General features: G+C 31.9%; 1 protein-coding gene and 1 long non-coding RNA gene across 7 annotated transcripts in view; one reads left to right on the forward strand and one right to left on the reverse strand.

Moving 5' to 3' along the window:
- The window catches only part of LOC111055207 (unconventional myosin-Ia), a 126221-nt gene that overhangs the window by 72785 nt on the left and 33438 nt on the right, over nt 1–19998 (reverse strand). For 5 of the 6 annotated variants that reach the window (XM_039434362.1, XM_039434361.1, XM_039434359.1 and 2 more), the window contains exon 3: nt 3821–3936. In XM_039434362.1, coding sequence (XP_039290296.1) covers nt 3821–3936 — 116 coding nt within the window. Of the gene's footprint in view, nt 1–2530; nt 2648–3820; nt 3937–19998 lie in introns of those variants that run through there. The other variant, XM_039434363.1, reaches the window with a different exon arrangement.
- On the forward strand, nt 8507–19600 carry LOC111055210. The gene is made up of 4 exons (XR_002606348.2): nt 8507–8521; nt 15240–15386; nt 17648–17754; nt 19419–19600. It is a non-coding gene; the product is annotated as an uncharacterized LOC111055210 (long non-coding RNA).

Raw genomic sequence — 19998 nt, forward strand, 5'->3', positions numbered from 1 at the left:
TAGTCCACTTATTAACTAACCTCCCACATACTTCCTCTGTTTAGTAGTGAAGGTGATATTGATATGGTTATCTATATTGAAAGAAAAGATTTGGTATTGTCACAAACACTGATTTATTACATAAACACTGATTTATAAATCATAAACACTGATTTATTAGAGAAACATGAAGATAGAAGTCTTAGTGCCGGTTGCACAACAGCCGGTTCAATTTTAACCGTGATTAATTCCACGAGAACCAATCAGAGAAGCCGTCTTTTCAAAAACGTCTTCTCTGATTGGTTCTCCAGAAATTAATCACGGTTAAAATTTAACCGGCAGTTGTGAAACCATGCTTTAGTATTTAAATAGATCAGTATTTGTAGAGATTCAGTCATTTGAATCAATACTTGGAACTCATTTCATTGATCAAGAATCATTTGAAGACTGACAATATTACCTTTATAATATATATTTTACCATTATTTATTAATTATTTGTGTAGAATGAATGATAATTCAAGAGAAAAATAACACGTTTAGAACCAGAGATAGAGTCAAGGAATTATCTCTGAGACAATTTAGAAATCTGATGAAGTTTACAGAGCAATGACAATTAGTTGCGGAACGGAAAGAGAATGGATCTAAGCCTGGTTAAGTCACTGGCAGAGAAATCAGTTTTGCCGCTCAACAATTTCCTCATCTCGAAAATAACTTACTGAACTTTTTAGAGCCTTTTCACAATTATTGCTGACAGTTTAATTTTGTCTCTTCTTTTCTCTACCGGTTCTTTTCCTTAACACTTCATTTCTCTACTTGCCCAAAGAGCAAACTATTGACTCAACTTCTTAATAAGCTTATAAAATTCTTCCAATATTTCATCTCCTGTTTTGTACGAATCCTATATATATATATATATTTACTAGTAGTTCTGTGAACAGTAGACCTCACGCAGTATTCTCACCCACAAGTACCTGATTGAAACTATAGACCTTATGGAAATACAGCTATAATATAATATGTGGCTTCTCCACACATCTGTGTAATCACTTGTCAGCTGATTTATGAATAATTCTATAGTCTGATTTTTACTCTAATATTGGCGTATGGAGGAGGCTCCTTTTTCCTTTTATATTATCCTTGAAATGAAAAATTTCCAAAAACCTTGTATATACGTCGACGGGCAATTTAAAAAGGAACATACCTGTAAAATTTCATGAAGATTTATTACCGCGCTTCGCTGTGAATGCGTAACATATAAACATATAATCATTCAAACATTTAAACATTAAGAGAAATGCCAAACCGCCGACTTGAATCTTAGACCTCACTTCGCTCGGTCAATTATATATAGAATACGTCGGAATATGAATTTATGCTACTGATAGTTTATGATGAAACATTTATTGAAAAGTGTACAGTTTTCTGTTTTTTTATTCTTTGAGCAAAGTGGAATAAAGATTGATAAGTGTATATAACCTTCATTTTATTATTACTTGTTTGAATTGTATAATTAACATTTAATGGAATTGTTAGAGTTTCATCGATACCCATAGCGGATCAGAGTTTACTTGCGATTGATAATAGTGTAATAACAGGAACCAGTTTAAAGTTGTTATTTTCGTATGACAATTTCTAATTAACTTCCTGACTTTAGGTTGTACCTATTTTAAGCTACTATTTTTAAATTTGAAAACTTGTCACTTGTACTTTTGCTAGGACAGGAAACTTTGAATGCTTTATACCAACTCAAGAGCGTGCCTCATGAGGGCCGTTATAAACGGCAGTTTAAACCACAGCTTAAACAGAAATAGCTCAGCTGGAATTTAAACTTGGAATCTAACAAATTTTAACAAATGCGACTTGTAATCCTACATTGACTCTGTGATTTCATGATAATTAGTGATTTTTTTCATATATAGTAATTTGATCAAATGTAATTTTTTACTCAGGATGTTCAAGAGTTTCTATTTTTGTCAGCTTTTATTTAGTTTTCGGCATGTTAAAATTATAATTCTTCTGGTTCTAGTGTAACTATTGTTAACAATTAAAATCGAGCGACCACTTTCTTGTAATTTTAAACTTAACCTACAATAATTTGTTATAATCCAACTTGGGTCAATGAATAGCCAGCCGTATGCACCAAGTTGACAAAGATTATATGCACCATTGATCCACGTTGAATTATAACAAATTATTGTAAGTGAGGTTTAAAATTACAAGAAAGTTGTCGCTTGATTTTTATTGTTAACAATAGTTAACTAGAACCAGAATAAAAGGTCTCCTAGAATAAAAATGCCACTAGATATACAGTATATCATGAAATAATACAACATAAATATATTTATAATTTTTAATCTATGGCTAACTCACATGCTAATATACAATAACCAGACCCCAGATTTAAATAGGATGTGAATAATCAAAAACCAGAAACACTACAGTCCAACAGTTCGATACATGAATTGGATATAACACCTTGCTTCTACTACTGTAGACTTCTCATTCACCAAATAGAATGAGAGGCAACAAACAATAATGAAGATACTCACATATGTGGAGGAAGTTGGAAAGGTCCCCTTGTGCGATAAACTCTGGCTAGCTCAGCTGAGTAGATGGCAAGCTTCTTATATGGGTTCACCGATACCAGTACGTTCCCAATGTATGTCTGCAAAAATGCATACAATTAGTAAACTATAAATAAGAACCGCCTACAATTAAATCAATTTTATGAATATTCTGCTAATATGAAGATAAGAAGTGTAGATGGTGATAAAATGATAATGAGACGATGAAGAATCATTATTTGTAATTATATAAAAAAAAATTAAAAAAATAAAAATCGTTCATTTATCCTTAATAATAATAACATCAACAGAAAATCAGAAACATAGAAATAGAATTACTACTTTTGAAATAATGATTATAATTAAGATGCAATAAGCGTCTACTGAATCAATTATTATGATGTAGACATTTTTCCTGTGTTGCATATCCATACTTTTTCACTATTGGAATAAACTTGAATTTTAAAATACTTAATATTTAGTAGTGACGATCATTTCGACCTGGTGTGGACAGTGGAAACTTACTGTAAGTTGTGATGGCCCACACCAGGTCGAAACGATCGTCACTACCAATGGTAAGTGCATTTTCACTTCATAAGTCTTTTTAGAATTCAAGTTTTATTTTTATCTTATTTCAAATTGAAATGATCAATACTTGTTATGCCTTCTCATCAGATATTTTTTCGCATTTAATCCCCAATTTGAGATATCCACGGTTTTCTCAAACTAATGACAAAGTTAATCCATTAAAGACAAAAAACGGAATGGATACATTCGATAATTTTTCAATTATTCAAGAATCTTTAATCTGTTTAATCTGAGATCTATGATGTTAATCAACTATTTCATACATTTGTTTGGATGATTCAGAAGATTATATGCACCATTGATCCACGTTGAATTATAACAAATTATTGTAAGTGAGGTTTAAAATTACAAGAAAGTTGTCGCTTGATTTTTATTGTTAACAATAGTTAACTAGAACCAGAATAAAAGGTCTCCTAGAATAAAAATGCCACTAGATATACAGTAGGCCTATATCATGAAATAATACAACATAAATATATTTATAATTTTTAATCTATGGCTAACTCACATGCTAATATACAATAACCAGACCCCAGATTTAAATAGGATGTGAATAATCAAAAACCAGAAACACTACAGTCCAACAGTTCGATACATGAATTGGATATAACACCTTGCTTCTACTACTGTAGACTTCTCATTCACCAAATAGAATGAGAGGCAACAAACAATAATGAAGATACTCACATATGTGGAGGAAGTTGGAAAGGTCCCCTTGTGCGATAAACTCTGGCTAGCTCAGCTGAGTAGATGGCAAGCTTCTTATATGGGTTCACCGATACCAGTACGTTCCCAATGTATGTCTGCAAAAATGCATACAATTAGTAAACTATAAATAAGAACCGCCTACAATTAAATCAATTTTATGAATATTCTGCTAATATGAAGATAAGAAGTGTAGATGGTGATAAAATGATAATGAGACGATGAAGAATCATTATTTGTATTATATAAGAAAAAATTAAAAAAATAAAAATCGTTCATTTATCCTTAATAATAATAACATCAACAGAAAATCAGAAACATAGAAATAGAATTACTACTTTTGAAATAATGATTATAATTAAGATGCAATAAGCGTCTATACATGAATCAATTATTATGATGTAGACATTTTTCTACTGTGTTGCATATCCATACTTTTTCACTATTGGAATAAAACTTGAATTTTAAAAATACTTAATATTTAGTAGTGACGATCATTTCGACCTGGTGTGGACAGTGGAAACTTACTGTAAGTTGTGATGGCCCACACCAGGTCGAAACGATCGTCACTACCAATGGTAAGTGCATTTTCACTTCATAAGTCTTTTTTAGAATTCAAGTTTTATTTTTATCTTATTTCAAATTGAAATGATCAATACTTGTTATGCCTTCTCATCAGATATTTTTTCGCATTTAATCCCCAATTTGAGATATACACGGTTTTTCTCAAACTAATGACAAAGTTAATCCATTAAAGACAAAAAAACGGAATGGATACATTCGATAATTTTTCAATTATTCAAGAATCTTTTAATCTGTTTAATCTAAGATCTATGATGTTAATCAACTATTTCATACATTTGTTTGGATGATTCAGAATATTATATACTCAACAACTGGCTTTTATCCACAACTCTACATACCACTATTTAGTAGGCCTACTGTATGAGACAATTCAGATTAATTTAATAAGAGTTTGTATCATTCAAAACTATTTTCTAATCATTTTAGTGAATAAGTGTTTATTTATTTATTCAATGATACATAAAACACAATACATTAATATGATTGGGGAAGGACCAACAGGCACAGCCCAGAACTGTTCTTTTTCCCAAATTTCGATTCATACACTAGTCCAAAAAGTAGGTTATTTTATGGCAATTTAGGTTTATTGTCTAGCAGTTAACAGATATTCATGACTTTTCAGATCCTATACTTGACAAAAAAAACTTCCGACATAAGCCTACATAAACAATGACATATGACCAGATAGGAATGCTGTGAAATTACAGCAGAACTGTGAGAAGAGAAGAAATGAAGTTGGTGGCAGAAGTATGTGTGTAGAAGAAAGGCAATTTAAACTGTTCTGCTTGGACAGGACTGGGACAGACCAATGGAGAGAGCGAATTCCAGATGGTTATGAGGTCGAGGCTTGATTTATAATTGGCCAGTCGTTGGGCAATGTTTTTGTCCAGGCTACAATGACTATCCTCCAACCCTCAACAACCCTTTGACACTTTCTCTAACATACATTCCTCTCTCTCTCTTCGCCACTTTCTCTTTATCTTCCACTCTATTTATTGCATCTGCTACTAGTCCTCCCTCATAAATTCTCTCTCCTCCCAGTTTCATGGACCGGTAACTACACAATTTCTCTCTCGGTAAAGTGCGAGGTTTTAATTTCTCAACTCTGCCTATAATTTACAGGACTAATGTCTTGGATTTCATCATTTAGTAACTAAAATTGACAGGTATTTCAATAACTATTCGAGAATTTCGTACCGTGGAACCTGATTATTTCCATAATTTAAATACGTCTGAAAAATTGTGAGCTCATGAAATTATGAATACATTTGTAATGCTTATATCAGTAAGCGTTTCTAGCTTCTCATAGTCAAGGAAACTTGGTAGATAACAGTTTGAAAGACTAGAGATTTACCGAGGATTAGGCCTACATAATAAAGAAGTAGGCCTATGAGCAAGCAAGCACACGAGTCAGAAGAGTACTCTTGTGATAGCTTCTCATAGATAGAAAAAATAATTCCTCTTAATCCAAGTGTTTACATCCTGTTTTACTTTTTACTGTCATTACTTCTTAATGTCATTCTGGCATTAGTTATTATGTTCGGGGATTTTATTCAACGTATATAAGTTGTCCTCTGATAGTTTAAAAAGGTATCATGTGTTGGGAGGAAGAGGAGGAGGAGGAGCAGCAGCGAGAGGAGGGAGGGGGAGGAGTAGGAGGATAAGGGCAAAGAAGGGGAGGAGAAAGATGAAAAATATTAAGAAAAAGTGAAGAAGGAGAGGGGGAGAGGGATGGGGATGAGTGGAATAAAGAGAAGAAAGAAGAGTTGGTGGAGGGGTAAGGGAAGAGGACTAGACGGAATATGATGATGAGGAGGAGGAGAAAGGCAAGAGATGAAGAATGAAAGGAGGAGAAGAGGGAGTAGGTGTATGGGGAGGAGAAGAAAGAGGAGTATGAATAGGAGAAATTAATAAACATAAGAAATATGGGAATCTACTGATTGCGCCTAGCAGTCACAATGTGTTTGGTCACTCACATTATTATATTGAACGTAACAAAGTGAACGTCCGTGACGTCATCTCGCTCTCACTAGCAGCCGACATTACGTTCCCCGACTGAAGGAGCGAAATTCAAATTTACTCTTCCTTAGAGAAAGAGAGAGAGAGAGAGAGAGAGAGAGAGAGAGAGAGAGAGAGAAAGTGATAGTGAGCGGGACAAATAATGTGACTAGCAGTGATGAAGTCACGACGTAAACAGTGTACATGTGTATAGGAGCCATGTGTCACTCCCATTTGACCGTTGGGCACAATCTATGTATGTCCATAAAGATTAGGGGGGAAAAGTAAGAGGAGTGAAGAAGTAGCATGGAGTATAGAAGTTTGAGAAGGGGAGGAGGAGGAGGAGAAGGAAGAGAAGTACGATGAGGGGAAGAAGAGTAGAGAAATGAGAGGAGTTGGGAGAAGCAGGATGAGGTGGTGGAGGACGATTAAGACGCGGAAGAGTAGGAGGAGCTGAAACGGGTAAAGGGTTCGCACTAATACCCTGGTAGCTGTCGGCTATTATTACATGTACGCTTTCAAAAAGAGACAAAATCATGCCTCACGCCCCAATCCCTTGCCTGCAAATCCAACTCTGTAAAAACTTCGCAAATCACAATTTCATGGCCGTCTGTCTTTTTTCACTAGACTGCCAACCAAAGCAGAAAAAATTCAACTCTCCTTTTGAAAAGCTTTTCTATAAATTTTCACATTTTATGGCTATTAAATTGCAATTTATAGCCCACAAAGTGTCACTAGTGGTAAGTACTGGTGCACCTGTTACTTTCAAATGAATTAAGGAAATACATAAATACATGGTATTCCAATGAAACTATTGGATGAAACCAGAGACAATTAAATAGGACTGATATTTAAACAGTATCTTTACTCTTTGATGAAACGCACACAGTATCATATTTTTGAGAATGATTTTTAAGCTCACCTTTCGAATTCAAATTTTGAAGAAATGAGATGCAAAAATGTGGACTGAATTCCTTTTGAAACTAAATATTATGCGAGAAGCCTCACCAACTGGGAAAAGAGATGTAGGAAGGCCGAGGAAAAGATGAGTAGCGGATCTTGTTAATAATTGATAGACCTAATCCTTGATGTGAAGAAGAGTGAGATGAAATGAGAGGTTTGTAGTAGTTGCAAATGTAAATAATCCGACCTAATACAACCTTAATTAAAATCCTTCCTCGGTAAAAGCTGTTTAAAATAAATAAACACTATAATTTGTTGCAAGAGAGCTGAGAAGCTCATCATAAATTATAAATTCGAAATCCTATCAATTGATTCATTCCTACAGCACAGTGATTTTTATTTCTTTTCCATCTTAGTTTATTCTATGAGCAAAGAACGAAATGATTACATGATTAATTTGTCAATTTCTAAGATTATTTGGAGGAGATGAAAAATAAACTAGGATGATGATTAGAAAATTAAAAAAAAAAAAATAGGAATGAAGAAAAGGGTTTATTTTATTGTAGGTTGTTCAAATTTCAAATCAAATTTTTATTCACCAATTAACAACAGTTTTACATGAAAATGAATAAATAATTGGTGTGGCTAGATAAAGAAATCTTGTGCTCTAGCCACGAGTTCAAAACATTTCTATGTTTTACCTATATTTTAACATGATTTAAGAATTAATACAGCTCTTTATAATATAATCCAGACCAGTACAATACAGATAGACAAATAAAAAATCATATACTTTATGTAATATATAATTAATCATATATAATATAACCAAGATACTTCAAATATTTTAAATAGCACTACAATTTTAAAATAGATTAGTGGACATTTGCATACTTCAATAAACATTATTAATAACATTAAACATACGGTATTTAAGAGAAATTGAAAAATATATTTTGTTTATCAATATTGGGAATTTTAAAGTAGTCTAATAATTTATTTTCGCCCATTCCTTTATTGAATTAAGTTTAGTTTTTGTTATTTTTGTATTGATAAAGTCTTCCGGGATTTTATCTATCAACTAACTTCTTTGATACTCAAATTGGCGTTTGCAAGTTGTTAATGCTGTAAAATCTATATTAAAAGTGTTGACTACAGTGAGACGTATATTATAAGGAACAGTTCGAGGAGAAAAAGGTGATTATTTTTGTTCAGGAATAAGATTAAATTTGTTATGTAGGTTTGACGTAGCGTGGGTAAGCCAATTTCTTCAAAGACATTCCTGCTGGGATAACGCCTGGGCATTCCTAGCGCCGCTCTAATAATATGTTTTTGGATTATGAATAGTTTTTTTAAGTGGGTATCATAGGCTGCTCCCCAAACTTCAATATTGTAAAGCTGCGTTTACACCCCAAGTTATTAACAAAATGTTAATAACTTAATCCTTATTGATTCTATTAAATTGAACATAACTTATCATACACATGATGATCATATGTGTTTATCAAGTACCGTTCAATCTAATAGAATCTATAAAGATTAAGTTATTAACATTTTGTTAATAACTTTGGTGTAAACGCGGCTTAATAGAAAAGCGAGAGGGCATAGGCGTAATATCGTAATATAGGTTCTTATTATATCTAAGTTCTTTAATGCATTTATTCTGTGAAATATATTGATTAAGTATTTAAGTTTATGGCATAGTTGGTTAATATGAATGCCATATCTAATATTTTGATCTACTATCACACTTAAGTATTTTATTGATTCTACTCTCTCTATTGATGGACAAGTGCATTTTTGAATTATTCTATTGTGAGTATGAATGGATAAATTCAACTCTTCTGGTGGCTGGCCACTATTATTAGGAGAAAATGTTACATATTTTGTTTTGCTTGTATTTAATGTGAGGATATGACTATTCAACCATGACTTAATCATGAAAAGCCCACGATTTGCATAGTCAAAAACATCTTTCCATGTTGATCCTGAAAATACCAAGGCAGTATCATCAGCAAAAGAAAGAGCAACACCAGTCGGAATAGTAGTCTTCAACAAATCATTCACGCATATCAAAAAAAGCAGAGGTGATAATACTGTTCCTTGTGGAAGACCATAATCTTTGATATTTTGTGTATTAGTTTCATCATTCAATTTAAAAATTTGTATCCTATCTGTTAGATAGCTCGCAAATAATTCTTTTGCTTCCCCCCTTATGCCACTATTTTGCAGTTTATTCAACAGTATAGTATGAGGAATTGAATCAAAAGCCTTTGCCAGGTCCAAGAATACGGTCAGGGTTTTTTGTTGCTATTAAAGTTTTTGTTTATAATACTTGTCAAATGCAAGACTGCATCTTTTGTAGATCTACCCTCTTGAAATCCATATTGTTTTTTCTTGATAAAATTATATTTTTTCAGAAATCTCATTAATCTAGCTTTTATTATTTTCTCCATAATCTTCGATAGGTTACTGAGTAGACTTATAGGTCTATAATTTTGAGGATTTTCAAGCTCTATGGATTTGGGTATTGGTTTTATAAGGGCAATTTTGAATCTCTTGGGGAAATATCCTACCAGGAAACACTTATTGAAAATAAACTCTAAGGGGTTGGCAATAAACGTTGACATTTTTTCATGCATTCACCTGTAATGTTATCTGCACCCGGAGATGGATTTGGTTCAAGTTTGTGAATAAATTTACCTATATCAAAGACATTGGATTGGATTTGTAAAAAAACTATCTAGCGGTCGTACAGAGTTTGAGTCAGGAATATAGATTTTATTATTTTGAATCAGATTATTTGCATAAGTCTGTCCTACTGTTGCAAAATGTTTATTTAGTATATCAGCTTTAATTTTAGGTTCAAATTCTTTATTTTTTGTATTCGTAATTTCTTTTATGCATTTCCATGTCTTTTTAGTGTTTCTTTTATTGCAATGAAATCTGTTTCTAAAATATTCAAGCTTTGCATCTTTTATTAAATTGTTTAGAGTGTTTCTATATCTTTTATATTCCTCCTTTAACCTAGTGTTGAATGGTTGCTTGTTTAATTGACTGTGCATTTTGTCTCTCCTCCTTATGGAATTGATAATACCTTGGCTGATCCATTTTTTCAAGGGTTTCCTTTTATGAGGTATTTTGAGAGATTTTGAGCTTTCATCTATATGTCTATTTGAAGTATTTAAAAAAACTATCTACCAGTTCGTCAATGTTGCCTGAGCTATTATTGAATACACCTTCCCATTCTTCATTTTCCAAGCTTCTATTTAGTTTATCATAATTAATTTTAATTTTCTCTTTAGATGGTTTAATACAGTAATTTCTACTTTTTGTACGATTTAAGTGTATGGTGGAACAATAATGGTCAGATATATTTGATTTTACTATAGTTGCAAAGATATTTTCTGGGGATATATGCGTGTTTTTAAAAGAAATATGATCGATGCATGTCTTAGTATTAGGTTGGACTCTAGTCGGTTTGTTAATGTAGGATTTAAATCCATTAAGATGTACAGCGCTTAAGTATTCATTAACTAAGTTACAATTTTCCAAAATATTCAGATTCATATCTCCTGTTAACAGAATTGTATCATCTCTGTTGGAATTTTGAAGTAACGCATCTAAACTGTTGATAAAATCCATAGCATTTAGAGAAGGAGAACGGTAAATAGATATGAGAGTACATTTCTTGTTTTCTATTGTAAACTCTTGTTTTTAACCAATTCAAAGTCGATATCATTATCAATAAACAAGCAGATACAATCACTTTTGGTATACTTATTATTTTTATAGATACTTCGATATCATTCTATTTGAAAGTTATGTTGACAGTCTTCAGTAATCCATGTTTCAGTTAAAACTATATGATTTTTTTACACATTGGTTCAAGTAGTATATAAATTCATCAAAATTTTTATTAATACTTCTAAAGTTCATATGCAATGAACTTACAAAATTTTCTGAATTACTATGCAAACAGTCTGGATTTAAGGCAGCAATATCCTCAACTTCAATTGTATCATAGAGTCCTAAATCAACAATTTCATCTGGATCGTTTTCAAATGGCATTTCTTAATATAAAAGTAATTTAGCAATCCGAGAATAAAAAATGGAAATATTGTCTTCTGCTACCTGTGATTCAACAACAGCAGTTAATGTTTTAAAATAGTTTATCCGAGTTTCAAAGAGAACAGATAATATTTTTTTTTATTGTTATTATTATAAGGCGAAATATAAAACCACCATTCAGCATCCATTTCACACAAAAAACTATTCAAAGCATATTTATCTTGTTCTATTTGTCGATTTCTTACTGCATTAGTTTTAATTATAGTTATTCTGCTATCAAAAAATACATTCTAAGAATTTAATCCATCTATACAATAAATTAATTTATCGAAGCTTTTATTTATGTTTATAATATTCATATGAATAAAATCTAAATTATAGGAATTGTTAATTTCGTATTTTAGAAATTCGTTTACCAGCTCGAAAGTCAATGTTTATAGCGTGTTCAAATCCTCCTTTCGACGGATCATGATTGTCGAGTGGCTTTCATCTTTTCGAACGAAGATCTTTCCTTCCCTCGACCAAACAAATTTATATCCTTTTACCGAAAGCCACACTTCTCACCTGCTTTAGTCGTTCCAGAATTTGTGGAGCTAAGTGATGATTTGCAAAAATCTTGCCATCTGGTAGAGCCTTATTAATGGATTTTGTCGGTATACCTTGATTTTGTTTGTCCATGGATGATACTTTTTTGAAGTCTGCCAGCCAGGATTCTTTATCTTGTCGGCGGAGAAACTTGATGACCACTGGCTTAATGCCTTGGCTTTTATGGGAAGTCTATGGGCCGTACTTAGACTATGTCTCTAGCTGTCAGTTTGCTGTTTATTGTGGTGGATACACTATTGAAAATTTCGATAACGGACTTGTTAACTGTTTCTGGGATTCCATGTAAAATTACGTTATCTCTACGGGAATATTCTTGTAAGGCGGACAGCTCTGATTTCAACTTGGTATTTTCATTTTGTAGTAGAGCGTTCACTGGAGTAATTGATATTATGTTTGTATTATATTAAGTTTATCTCTCAATATTATCTCATATTATAATGATGTAAAATAATTTTATGAAAATGTTAATAATATGACAATTCAACCTAGTCTATTTTGATACATATTTTTTTACTGTCTTTCATTTTATAACTATTAAATGGTTTGAATGTTGTTGAATTTTTATTGCTGTAATACTTTTAACAATCTCAAGAGCCTTCTACAATAAAATTATCTGATTTGATTTGAAATAAAATAAAACACTCACAATATAAAAATTTTACCATGTCTTCCAGCTACCTAGGTAAATCAAAAACAACATATTTTGGATCGTGCATTGCAAATTATACCTAGAGTAGGCTAGTAATGATATTGTCGAGTGAATTTGTGAAGTAAAGAAAGATCCCCGAATTAATAAGTAGTCTGGAATCCTAACAGCAACTTCGCATCTATTATGAATAATGTAAAATGGAAATGCAACTTCGATTTTCAACAATTAATCTGCAATCACAAATGAGCCAAGTCTACACGAATCTGCCCAACTTTTAATGGGTACTTTTGCGCATCATTAGCGTGTTTTGTCTCTAACCACGCTATTTCCGTTACAAACCCTTTTCTTGAGCATCTTTCTCCTTCTCTCTACTTCTCAATTTCTTTCTCTCTATTTCCTTATACTCTCACATTTTTTCCCAGTACTTTAACTTCTAAACCTTTACCTTCTCCTCCTTTCCTTCTCAACCATCTCCACCACCTCCGCAACCTCATCCTCCTCAACCTTTTTTCCTTCTTCTCATCCTCCTTCTCCTCCGCCTCCTACTATTACTACTACTACTCCCACTGAACCTCTCATTCCTTCTTCATCTTCTTCTTCTTCTTCTTCTTCTCTTCTTCTTCTTCTTCTTCTTCTTCTTCTTCTCCTCCTCCTCCTCCTCCTCCTCCTCCTCCTTCTCCTCCTCGTTCTCCTCCTACTCCTCCTCCTCCTTCTCCTCCTCCTCCTCCTCCTCCTCCTCCAACTAAACCTCTCATTCCTTGAGCTTGTCTTATAATTGTGCTAATTAGATGCAAATTCGAAGTTTGCGCGTTTCCATGTAAACTGAGAGCAGCTATAAAGTTGGGAGAGTCCTAACTGAAACCAGAATGGGCGACAGGGGCTTGAAAAACATGCCGGAAGAGATATTTACTGAAAAACTGGAGTTTTTCGGGAACAGATCATGTTCCCTTACAAACAAGCACAACACTTTAACACTAAGGATGATATGAAAAAAGGAATTCTTCCATAATCTGATATCACTATATATATATATCATCTACTTTGAAGATAAGATCACGATGTATACACAAGGTTTTTTTGAAATTTTGCATTTTAAGGATAATATGAAAAGAAAAGGAATTCCTCCATACTCTGATATCACTATATATATATCATATACTTTGAAGATAGGATCAATCAGACCATAGAATTATTCATAATCAATCAGCTGTCGAGTGGATTATTCATTACATGCATTACACAGATGTCCGTCTGGCCGTGTATGACAACATAAGTGAGTTTTGGATCTTGGAGAAAACAAATAACAGTTTTTAAGAGTAAATTATGATACAACTATTATGGTCTAGTGGATAGAGTGCTTGCGTAGCAGCATACAGATTCCGGGTTCAAACCCTCTCAATACCAAAAGTTTTTTAACCAGATCACTCCCGTGTTATCGGATAGGCACGTTAAACTGTCGGTCCCGGCTGAAGTATGACAGTCGTAAGACCCATAGACGGTTTAAATTATATATTCAGGCGGTGGGACCTTCCCGCAACGGACTCCCCACCAACAAAAGCCATACGAATTTACTTTTTTATGATACAACTGTCAATTGTGATTCAACTGAATCAACTAGAACAGGTGACATCAGATACTTGTGGATGAGAAAACTGCGTGAGGTCTACTGCTCACAGAACTACTAATAATATGTTTTCCAATGTTAATTAATTGAATTGTAAACTGTTGGTTGTAATAATATTATTATTTTATTCTTTCTGATTTTCAATTTATGTTCAACATCACATATTTGCCATCTGATTGTCCTGAAAACATTATTAGCACTATGAATTTTTTTGCATTATATAATAATTTAGAATTATAAGCTTTGTAGGTCTTATTGTATTGTATTTGTAGCCATATTTACTTTTTATTATCAATTCTAAACTTATTTCCGATTAGTGTTCATTTCAATGTTGTCATGAAAGCGAAATGTATCATCGATCTGCTACTTCCATACAGTTTTGTACGAATGAATAAATGAATAAATAGATAAAATAACCATTACAATACACGGGCCTACTTTGAGCGTTGATGAATCTAATGTTAACTAATTACAATAAACAACTAATTACAATCCACAAGCCACGCACCTCACACAGGTTCATATGCAAATACAACGACAACGATTCTACCCTTAAATAAACATCACTGATGGAATTCCAAAATACTATTCAACATAATTTGAGTTGGTAACTGAAATAATGTGTCTATTGAACATCGATTATGATTTTGCTGTTTCATAGTTCTGTTATTACATGAATTCATCAAATTCGGTCGCAAAACACGCAGTATTGGGTTTTTTTAATATTGGGTAATTATTAATAACGAGAATAATATAGGTTTATTATATGCATGATTATGGATATTCGATAACAGGACTACACCACTGGGCAAAGGTCAATGAAGAATCGCCCTATGGAAATAGTCTTCTCCAACAAAACAGACAATTTGATAACATACGCGCTAAATAACGTCTCTGATAACAGTATTGCATTATGAATTCAGTTTGCAGCAGCTGCCTTATTACATCTATTTTTTGATGACTAGGTATTGAGACGTCTGCAGACCTCGTACGATGCTAATCGCACATTTTCATTGGGCGGATACTTATCAAGCATTGGTCCGTCTCATAATTTTTCTCTATAAATACTGACAGAAAATTCAATAGTTATAACAAGCCGACTCTTCTTCTTGGTGAGTAGACTGATCAATTACTATTACCTTAAGAATAATAATATTTTTATTAAGTACCATTGATTCGAATTTGAGTTTACGTTTCCTTGTTAGCAATATACTATAAAACAGTGATTTAAAAATGGTGTAATCTAAAATTATATATTTTTTTTAGAAATTGAGAAGAAAAATCTAACAGCTAATTTTTCAAATTCCAATAGCTTATGATTACTGTTATTGTATTGCATTGCATTGCAGAGTTGTATGGCTTTATGAGCATTTGCTATGTAATAAAACTGATATTTTTAATAAAAATGTAGAATATATATAATTTTTTAATGCATATTTCAGGTGGAAAACCTGTACAAGAAGATTATTGAAAATGACATTTATTGGGATATTGTTGAATATTAGTGTAATCTATATTAAAATACAGATTCTCCAAATTATTAAATAATAATGCTGTCTTGAAGTCATCAACCCTTTATCGTGTAAATGAGCATAGGACAGGCTATGTTTTTAAGAAGAAAGCACAAGTTGTTAAACGCCCTTTCAAATTGAATCACAATATTCAAATATTCTCATGCTACAGAGAATTCTAATCAGAACGCCCTTTTATAAGAAATCTTTCGTTTCACCCATAAACATCTTGAAAATACAATAAACTCAATACAGTATAGTAAAAATTATTTTTTACACTCTTTAAGGCTGTGCAAGCGGCTAAAAAACGTTCTAATGGTGATATGTTTTGAAGTTTCTCGAGTTGGATACTATCAAGTTATCAGAATAAAAACTGTTTCTCAGGAAAACTTTTTTATCCAATTATTACTTTTGTAAATATAAGTGACTAAAACAGATCATTTTCAAAATCGATAAGATATGATTTCATGTAATCTTTTCCAAAAATATCAATTTTTTGAAATTTATTTCATTTTAAAAAATAAAATTTGATATTTAGAGAATATTTTTATTTAATCACAATATCATGATGAATTTATACTCAAAATCTCAAGAATTTCTCTCTTCTTACCAAATATTGAAATTATCTGTTTGAAACATGTAAACTAGGCGCTCATATCTCAAAAAGTAATAATCGGGAAAAGAAAATTACCTGAGAATTTTTTTCATATTGATGAATTGATAGTATACAAATAAAAACTTTGAAACGTGTCTCAGTTGTTCGCACAGACTTAAAAAAGATTCATGGGTTAAAAATATGATAAATTTATGAAGACTTGGAGAGTTTCCCTCGAAGTTGAATCCCTCAAAATAAGCTGGTGGCTTCTTTTTTTCTAATTTTGACTTCAATTGTGATTCAGTAAGAGCTATTTCTGACAAATTTTCTACCAAAATTTGGAAGAGGAACATTTTTAAATTGAGTCTGCGTTTCTCTCACAATCATTGTGATTAACAAATAGCTAGATTCAATTAAATTATCGTTTCTAAATTTTACGTATAAATAGGTACAACGATTTGAATAACAAGTTCATTTGATTGATTTGAATCAATTCAATTAATTTGAATAGAGTAGCCTCTGACAAGGCTTACATGACAGAGAGAAACAAAAAAAAATCAGTGATCCATTAATAAGACTACTAAAATACTTATCTAGATAAGTCTATACACAGTAGATTCCTCATATATTATCTTTTATAATCCAATCAGAAAATATATTTCAAAATCAAGTCAGATACAGTACTATAAAGTAGAGCCAATATCAACTAAAGCGTTTCATTTATGAAGAAATTTATTCAAGGTCAAGTTTGATAAGATTTTAACTACAGTCAAGTCTAGCTAAGGTTCTCCAAACACAAGATTCTAGAAAAACTTCCAATTAAAAACGTTTATCTACAACACCATAGCTATATAAAGCTTTCAATCCTATTTTATGCCAAAAGTGGCATATATTATTATTAGTAAAAATGATACGACATAGTACCCTTTTAGAAACACCTTCAAATGTAGCCCTTCATAGTTATGAAAATAATAGTTATTAATATTAATTACTATTTTTTATCGATTTCATCAATATCTTTGATCTTTTCTATCTGATCTATTGAAAGAGTATTGTGTGTAATTTTTTTATCTTTCTGAATAATTTATAATAGCCTACTGTAAGTATGATGCATTAATTTGATATGATTCATTGGATAATTTCCACACATTCTCGAAATATAATTATGCATTTGTTCTATCATTCTGATAATAGAGTATAAAACCCTATGAGTTCAAACTGATTGTAGAAACTGGATCCAACAGTGTTTTTTCTCATGATATTACAGAGCACATTAATTTGCGCTAGTTACTGCAACCCACAAGCAAATCTCTCTCAACCATGGGCAAGGAAAGGACTACCGTCAACATCACCCTCATCGGACACATTGCTTGAGTCAGTAGAACTTTGTTCTCATCAAAAATTGTAGATCCTTTAAATATTGATATGATTAAAGATAAAACTATTCAATAAAATACTCAAAGTTATCACAGCTTCATACAGTATTTATTAAAATAGCTAGAAATCATTTAGAGGTTTTACACCATTACATCTATGGTAGATCTTACTGCGATTGATACAAGTTGTAGGTACCAAGTCTGTCAATACTCGCATATTTAATATAACAACGGGTAACTAATTTCAATTGTTAAATATTTGAACGAGCGCTAGAAAGGTCTCACTTTCGACTTACTGAAGGTGACGAAAGTCGTAGTCTATCTGTATGATCTACAATAACTTTAGAAAGAATTGATCAATCAGCTTCAAATTTTGGACAAGTATTCTTCGAACCTCTTTACAGGTCAAGTTCGTTGGACAAAAAAATTGACTAACTCCTTCGTCCTTTTTAGGATATAAAAATAACATTGAAAGTGCATAGGGGGAAAAAATTGTTGTTATTTATCATTTAGTCAAATGAAGAATTCATTGCATGCAATATTACTACAGTTTTTCCATTCATTCATTCATTCATAAAATCAGCTGAGGCTATTTGGAAGCTATCATACAGATCAATGTAACTAGAATACGATGGTATTCTAGGTACCTTGATACAGACAGTCCTTTATGTGCTGACTCATGATTTCAGCTGGTTAGGTTAGGTTGAGTTAATATGCAACATAATTTACAACTTTTACATCAACAAACTGATACTGGTTGATATATCATTTTGCAGTTTTCTTCATACATTTTCTCTTGGAACTCTATATCGAAATCATGTATCACATGATCGGGGAGTCCGATCTCACTAGCCGTCAAACCTGCAAAACCATACAACTCCGAAAAGAATTTCACCTTATAATTTAAAAAAATTAATTTAGATTCATATGAGGGTCAAAAATGTTGGTGCTCAAGAGTAATTTGTCATTTATAATAGGATCTCCAATGAAACTTAACTCTTGTAAAAGAAATATTTAACTGTTGAATTGTGGTATTGAATGATTTATTTTAGTAGGGTTTACTAGAGGTTGTTATTGATGTAACAAAGATATATGTGTCTCAGATTTCGATAATGACGAAGTCAATTAGCAATTTTTTGTATGTGATACCAAATATCTATTCTATTCTATTCAGTTTCTTCAATCAATATTAGACCTATGTGTTTGCGATAGCTTTTTATTCAAACTGCATATCTACCAAAATATCACCTACACTACTACAAAGAAAACTGATTGAAATTCCATGAAGACAGCTTACTCGCCCCCCAAATCTAATACCAAGAGCAAATTGATATAATTGAATGATGTAAATGAAGAAATCTAACGAAATCTGATGATCTAACGGAATTATACACAAAATTTATCTTAACGGCCATTTACTTATTAGATTGTGCAAACATACAATATTTATAAACCATTAAGAAAGAGGCAATCGACCAAAAGAAAGTCTAATGTTTATTATATTATAAAATCACTCAACTCAGATATAAATTGGAATACCAATTTCTTTAAAAACAATAATTCCATTGGAACTGATTCTTGCAAAACGCTAAAAGGAATTCATGAAAATGTGTAAAAGTTATAATAAAATAAATTCTAATAAATGTCAACCATCTGTTACAGATACTTCTTCAAACATAAAAATGGACTTCTTGATAGAACAATGGTAACGGATGGATTATCTACGATTCGATTGATAAAATACAAAAAAATATTCACATATTCCCACACATGTAGCTACTTTCAAACACATACTCCTAAACACAAAAATTATTGTCAATAAAATTTGAATTTCTAATTCTAAATTATTGTTTTATTAATTCTCTTCAGTTTATAGATTTGTATATTACTATGCTTTATTTGTTTACATAGAGAGTCCAGAAACTACCCTACTGGCGCCAATGGTCTGATAAAAATGAATATTCAAGCCAATAATAATTTATCATAACAGTAAATGGCTAATCACTAGGGATGGGGGATGGGTATCGATACATCGATGTTTAAAAACATAAAAACATCGATGTTCCAACAATAAACATCAATGTTCACTGTTTGATGTTTTTCACTTATCGATGGTTTTACCTAGACATCGGTCATCCGATGTTTTTCCCAACTAAAAAGTTGAAACAATTCTATTTTTTTCAATTTAAGTTTTTCTTTTATTTTTTTTATCGAAGAGGATTGATTATCTTGAGAGAAAGAG

This window comes from Nilaparvata lugens, chromosome 8 (assembly GCF_014356525.2).
Source record: "Nilaparvata lugens isolate BPH chromosome 8, ASM1435652v1, whole genome shotgun sequence".
NCBI lineage: Eukaryota > Metazoa > Arthropoda > Insecta > Hemiptera > Delphacidae > Nilaparvata > Nilaparvata lugens.